At 61.3% G+C, this 6889-nt stretch overlaps 1 protein-coding gene across 3 annotated transcripts in view; it reads left to right on the top strand.

The window, feature by feature from the left end:
- WSCD2 (WSC domain containing 2) overlaps positions 1-6272 on the top strand; it is an 18951-nt gene extending 12679 nt beyond the window's left edge. For all 3 annotated transcript variants that reach the window (XM_035340669.1, XM_035340670.1, XM_035340671.1), the window contains exons 4-9: positions 269-453; positions 668-789; positions 1382-1556; positions 2517-2681; positions 3924-4124; positions 5779-6272. In XM_035340669.1, the coding sequence (XP_035196560.1) occupies positions 269-453; positions 668-789; positions 1382-1556; positions 2517-2681; positions 3924-4124; positions 5779-6131 (1201 nt within the window). In that variant the 3' untranslated portion in view covers positions 6132-6272. The remainder of the gene's footprint in view (positions 1-268; positions 454-667; positions 790-1381; positions 1557-2516; positions 2682-3923; positions 4125-5778) is intronic.
- The last annotated feature ends 617 nt before the right edge of the window (positions 6273-6889 follow it).

Raw genomic sequence — 6889 nt, 5'->3', positions numbered from 1 at the left:
CTCCAAGCCCACCCGTGGGCAGCAGACCCACGCTGATCCCCCCACCACCACCCAGGGGCATTCCCTACAGCTCCCCCCCACTCCCCAGCATCACACAGGGGGGGAGATCTTCCTCCCATGAAGACCCCCCCAGGCTGCAAAGAGCCATCACCGGTGGCCGTGTCCCCATCCCCGGGCTCACCCCCCCGGCGCCATCTCCTGCCCCGTGTCCCCGTGTCCCCCTGCATGGTGGTGCTGAGCCCCAATTTTATCCCCCCCCCTTCCCCAGGGGCTACCTCTACGCGGGGCTGGAGTTCGGCGCCGAGTGCTACTGCGGCCACAAGGTGCAGGCGCCCAACGCCAGCGAGCCCGAGTGCAACATGCCCTGCAAGGGCGAGCGCAGCAGCACCTGCGGCGGGGCCAACCGCCTCTCCATCTACCGCCTGGAGCTGGCCCAGGAGTCCGCCCGCCGCTGTGAGTCCGAGGTCCCCCCCCTAAAAATAATGGGGACACCCCTGGGGACCTCGCCGACCCCACCAGCAGCGCGGGAGCGGGGATGTTGTTAGGGGTTGGGAGGATGTGGGAGCACAGCGAGGGGGTTGGGGGGGATTTGGGAGCCACATGAGGTTTTAAGAGATGAGGGTTTGATGGTTGGTGTTTGTGAATTTCTCCCCAAATCTACCGGCAGACGGCAGCGCCGTGTTTCGGGGCTGCTTCCGCCGGCCGGACAACGTCTCCATCGCCCTGCCCGCCAGCCAGCCCATGCCCAACATGTCCGTGGACAAGTGCGTGGATTTCTGCACCGAGAAGGTACCGGGGGGCTGCACCCGCGTCCAGCACCTTTGGGGCTGATTTTAGTAGAATTGGTGAATTAATAAAATTGGGATGGGTACGGATTGAATTTGCTGCCCCGCTCCCGGGGCTCACCAAAGGCAGCAGGGAGGAGGTTTCCTGAGGCTTTGCCTGAGACCAGCAGGGTGCGGGAGGGGAAGGCTGGTCCCCGTCGTGCACCAGGTCTGCCCACAGTGACAGTCTCGGCACGGAGCAGCTCGTCCAGCGTGGGCACCGCAGGCAGCGAGCGGGATGTCTGGCCCTGCCAGGCTGCGAGTGGGCATGGCCCAATTTCATTTACCCATTAAAAATTAGGTCAATTATCCAGCCAGAGGATAAAAAAAAAACAAAAACCAAAACCACAGGTGAGGACTTCCCTTTGCAGCAGGGGAATAAACTGCCCCTGCTTAAATCGCCGCGAGCAGCACTGCGGGATGGGGACAAATCCGGATATTTTGGGTGCACGCTGTGGGTGCCAAGACCCGCGGGGCTCCCCAAGGCACCCTGGTGCTGTGCACAGGAGGGGAGGAAGGTGGCAGGGACGGCTCTGCCCGTGCGTCCATCCCCGCAGGAGTACCCGCTGTCGGCGCTGGCCGGCGCCGCCTGCCTCTGCGGCTTCCCCACCACGCTCTTCACCCTGCACGAGCGCGAGGACGAGCAGCTCTGCGCCCAGAGGTGCCCCGGCGAGGAGTTCGAGAGCTGCGGCACCGCCGAGTTCCTGCTGGTCTACCAGACCCAGGTGCAAGGTGAGGGTTGGGGCAGGACGGGGGGGCTCGGGGGCAGCCCCTGCTTGGCTCCCCCTCCGCGCGGGCACCCGGCTCCCCGCGGGCAGCCTGCGTAGCTCTTCTTCCATTAGAAATCGCCGTTTATTTGGATTTCCCGGGGAATAAATCCTCCCCTGAACAAACCGCTTTAATTACTGCTTAGCTCGGGCGCAGGAGAGAGCAGTTTGCCATCTGCCTCCCGCAGGATCCCTCCTTGCCCGCGCTCATTTCTCCTCGTCACCGGCGGCAGCCCGCGAGCTGCGGCGTGGGCAGGTGAACCCAGCGGGGCTCACCAGGGGAAAAAAAAAAGGGGGGGTGGGAAAAAGCCACGAGCAGGCAGAGAGACCCCCGGGAGGGCTCCTGCCCCGTGCAGCTCAGAGCTGGCGGGGCAAGGGATGGAAATGGAAGCCTGATGTTGGCCGGCACGGGGGGAGATGCTTGGGGAGGGCTCTCGCGGGGCTTTTCTCTGCCCAGAAAGCTTCTTCATCAGAGCTAAAATTAACGAGGTCCAAAACTCGGCTCGTTTTGTCTCAGAATGGCTTGCTCTCATTCCTGACGTGGTTCCTGCTTTTGTGGCTGTGCTGGAAACCCTTTTGCAGTCACTGACATCAAAAGCAGCAGCGCTGCGTGGCTAACGCGCCCTCATTACCCACTCTAATTAATCGGGTGCGGCTGGTGGTGGCACAGCACCCCCTTCCCTCGTCTGAGGCCTCTTTGGGCTGCTCCTGCATGCCCTGGGCAGGGCACAAGGGCACCTTTCCCTGCCACCACCACCTCACACCCTGCCCCTGCATTTCCTGGGGATACCTGCAAGGATCCGAGACATCCCCGGGGCACGAGCAAGTGAAATCCTCCAGCAGCCCGGTGCCGTGACCCGTTAGCCCTGCCAAGAAAAAACCACTGCCCCCCAGAATTGCTTTCCTCCCCCATTTCTCCTTGCAGACAACCGCTGCATGGACAGGAGGTTCCTGCCCACCCGCTCCAAGCAGCTCGTGGCCCTGGCCAGCTTCCCCGGGGCCGGCAACACGTGGGCACGGCACCTGATCGAGCTCGCCACCGGCTTCTACACCGGCAGCTACTACTTCGACGGGTCGCTCTACAACAAGGGTGAGCCGAGCGAGGGGCCGGGTCCCTCGGGTGCTGCCCCGTGCCCATCCCAGGGAGCAGAGGTTTGGGCAGCTTCGGCGGGGATCCAAGGCCGCAAGCGTGCGCCCTGCCTATAGCCCCCTGCGATGCGTTTCAGCCTTTGCAAAGAGAGCAGTTTGGGGCAGAAGTGGTATTTCTGCCTTGTGGCAGTGTTTTTTAACCCGCGGTGGGTGCTGAAATTTTTTAGTGGAGGGACCAAAGTGGCTCTGATCTTGGCAAATGAGGCAAGGCTTTTTGCACCATGAACAAGGCTGGGTTCTGAGCGGGTTTCCCTAGGAAATGCTAAGGAAAACAGTTTTGGTCTTAGCTACAAAATCCTTTTCTTCCAACCCCCCTGACCCATTCCCACCTTGGAGAAAACCCAGGAATAATCCAGCACACAGAGGAAGGAGTCGTGGCATCCGTCCATGCCTGCTGGGCCCCGGGCAGGGAGGAAAGCCCTGGGAGCTGCCCTGCTGCTGCTCCCCAAAACGCCTGGGAGCACGAGCTGGGAACCAAAGCAATGCCACGGCTGTCCCCAAGCACTGGGGGTGCTTGGGGGTGGCTCTGCGTGGCTCCGGCCATCCAGGCTCACAGCTAAAAACAGCGACGTGCCAGCGTGCTCAGGAACACCGACATCCGTATTCATGGGTGTCAGCGGTGCAGAAGGTGCTGAGGAGCTCAGGGTTGGGCAGAGGAGGGAGATGATCTCAGCTGCAGCACTGTTCACACATGATGGGTTGAGGAACGTGTCCCTTAGATCTGCATCTGGCCCGGGGAATGGCCAGGGAAGGAGTCAGCCTGAAAACAAATGGTCTTGGTTCCCCTAATCCCAGCCCTGAGCTCCCGACCCATCCTCTGCCCCTGTGGCATCTCCCGGGGATGCTTCTGCTCCCATGGCTGCACCCACGATGGGACCCAGCCCCGAGGATAAGTTTTAAAAGAAAAAAGCCCAAGGCGGGCACGAAGCTTTTCAGGCAGAAGCCAGCTCCTCCTGATAACCCACACGGTGGCAATGGGGGAAGGAGGGAGAAACACCAGATCCCTCATCTTATAGTTTTATCCATATATCTGGCAGCGTGAGTGCGCACATGAAGAGCCACTGCTGCCTTGCGGGGTGGCTTCTTAATCCCCTTAATTCCCTTCTTAATTAACTGGCAGAGCTCAAAGGCTGTGGCCAGGGCGAAGGTGTAACACCACGCTGTGTCTGCTCCACGCCGGCAGGGTTCAAGGGCGAGCGGGACCACTGGCGCAGCGGGAGGACCATCTGCATCAAAACCCACGAGAGCGGCCAGAAGGAGATCGAGTCCTTCGACTCGGCCATCCTGCTCATCCGCAACCCCTACAAGGCGCTGATGGCCGAGTTCAACCGCAAGTACGGGGGGCACATCGGCTTCGCCGCGCACGCCCACTGGAAGGGCAAAGGTAGGGGACGAGCACCAGCAGGGCCAGAGAGGGTCCCGGCATGGAAAACCCGAGCGGTGCCACCGCCTGGGGTCCAGGTCTGGGCATCTGCAGGGTGAAATTAAACCCGTAACTCGTTAAGGCAAAATGAGGGGGGCACCGGGTGCTGCCGCCGTCCCCCGGCGCCTTCCCTTCGGCCGAGCCCGGCTGCTCGGGGGAAGGCACCTTCCCCACGCACAGACAGCTTGTGGAGGCTTGTTAATTATAGCAATTTACAAATTGCTGTTGTGGAATTGACTTCATTGGAAAGAGTTAAAATATTTAGCTTGATTGAACATCTGCTACCCTTAATTCAGAGTTTATTTAAGGGGATCTTTTTTCCGTTGTTGCGGTTATGTGCCTGGATTTCGTTATTGCCATGTGCTCGCTGCCGGCAAAGGCGTTTTTGGCTGCGGGCTGAGCCCCCCCAGCAGCTCAGCACCCCGAGACCCCGCAGCCCTCCCCACGCAGGAGCTGTCACCAGCTCCTGCCTCCCGCTGTCACCTCTCCCATCGGGGCTGGCTTTGCCCCCGCCGCCATGGGGTGCAGGGATTGCTGCTGGCTCTTACCCAAACCAAAGGGGACGCACGTTTCAATGTGCAATTAGCCACCACGTTAATTGCCAGGTTAATTAACCACGGGAATGATTTGTCTGGAAAGATGGAGCCATCGGTTGGGGTCCTTAATGTGGCTGGGGTTCGCTGGGAAACGTGCGTGCCACCTGCGAGGGGCCGGAGCCCTCGCTGCCCCCAGCACAGAGGCAAAGCCTGCATGAGGACATTCCATTTGTGCCAGGTTTGAAGTTAGCACTTGGTTATTTTGCTAAATAAATCGTCCAGAGGCCAACAGAACAACAAAAAAAAGCCGGGTGATGACAGGTGGGGTCTAACACAACGTGCAGGGTGCCAGCTCCGCGGCCACGATCGCTCCCATCACCGGTCCGTGAGCCTAAAGCCCCTGCAGGAGCATCCAGCCCCAGCCCCGCGGGATCCCAGCTCATTTCCCCCTCTCATTTTGGAGCGATTCAATGATGGAAAATGCTGCGCCTCCCTCCTGCCTCGCAGGTTTTGCCTCCCCCCCGGCTGCGGCCGTGCCGCGCGCAGGCGGAGGCTGGAGGCTCGGCGCAACGCCGCGCTTTGTTCCGTGCCGTTAATTTTACGGCGTCCCTGGAGCCGCTCCAAAGCAAAGTTTTATGTGATATGATTACACAAGGTGAATTGTCCTGTATCTGTTTAATGAAACAGATACCGTGTTTAATGATTCTCCGGGGAATTAAAGGCAGTTAAGCTATTAATCAGGCATCGGTTTCTTGGGGAGGACAAGACGGAGCGGCGGGTACCCGCAGCTTTTACGCGTCGTAAGCGCGCTGCCAGGAGAGCCGCTGCTTGTTGTCGATGTTTCATTATCCTTTTTATCCCCCGATTTTTACGCGAGGATCAATTAGCCAGCAACCCGGGGGTAACGGGGATTTTGCATGCCCACAGCTGCCTCCCCCGTCCCCGGGGATGACAACAGCCCGTGACGTCCCCAAAGGCTGAGCCATCGGAGAGGGGCTCTGCAAAGCCCCTCCAGCTGTGAGGGGGGACACGGGGGGGCACGGGGCCACCCCCTGACTGTCGCCGTGCTCCTTTTGCAGAGTGGCCGGAGTTCGTGGCCAACTACGCGCCGTGGTGGGCCACCCACACCCTGGACTGGCTGCGCTACGGCAGGAAGGTGCTGGTGGTGCACTTCGAGGACCTCAAGCGCGACCTCTTCGCCCAGCTGAAGCGCATGGTGGGGCTGCTGGGCATCGCCGCCTGCGAGGACCGGCTGCTGTGCGTCGAGGGCCAGAAGGACGGCAACTTCAAGCGCTCGGGCTTGAGGAAGCTGGAGTACGACCCCTACACCCCCGAGATGAGGAAGATGATCAGCGGCTACATCAAGACGGTGGACGCGGCTCTGAAGCTCCGGAACCTGTCGGGGGTCCCGGAGGACTACTACCCAAGGTGATGGTGCCGACCGGGGGGGGGGGGACCTGTCCCTGCCTGGAGAGGAAAGGCTCCTTTTCCTCTACCTGCTTCCACCCAGTGGGTGGCTTTCTTTTAATTCTCCATCTGCTGCTATTAGCTGTTAATCAACCCCCTGCATGAGAAACGAACGCTCCCCAGCCATCGCTGAGCTTGCTTGGCCGACGCCTCCACGGAGCTGGGCACCGAGGGGCTGCACGGCGCCCTCCGCACCACGACTGGTCCCCGTCCCCGCCAGGCAGGGGTCCTGTGCTCGTCCCCTGCCGTGCCAGACATCGGTCAGGACACTGAGGAGTGGGGAAATGTGGGCAGCGTGGGGCTGAGCAGCTCCGTCCTGCTCCCACGCCAGCTGCTGCAGCACCCTTAGCAATGCAACCGGTTCTTTGCGCATGTCCCAGGGGAAGGGGGTCACCGCGTGGATCCCGCACTGCTTGCACCATGCCCAAAGTGTCCCTGCGGAGCCTGCTGGCTCTGGGGGCTGTCCCCACGCTCCCTGGCCACCCCTGGAAGGCTCCTGCTGGTGGGGATGGAGCTGATCCCAAAGGAGGAGGAACGTCCTGATGGCAGGGGACTTGGCACCGTGGGGCACGGAGGGGTGCAGCGGGGCGAGGTGGCCGTGTGCCCGGCTGGGCACCCTCCCTGGGCTCTGTGGGGACCCTCCCTGTGCCCCCCGGCCGCAGGCACACGTCTGTGGTGCTGGAGATGGGGATGCTGGCCCAGGACAGAGGAGCTGCGAGGCCC

Source organism: Oxyura jamaicensis, chromosome 15 (assembly GCF_011077185.1).
Source record: "Oxyura jamaicensis isolate SHBP4307 breed ruddy duck chromosome 15, BPBGC_Ojam_1.0, whole genome shotgun sequence".
Classification (NCBI taxonomy): Eukaryota; Metazoa; Chordata; class Aves; order Anseriformes; family Anatidae; genus Oxyura; species Oxyura jamaicensis.
The sequence above is the reverse complement of the archived record's forward strand: the minus strand, read 5'-3'. Positions and strand labels throughout refer to the sequence as shown.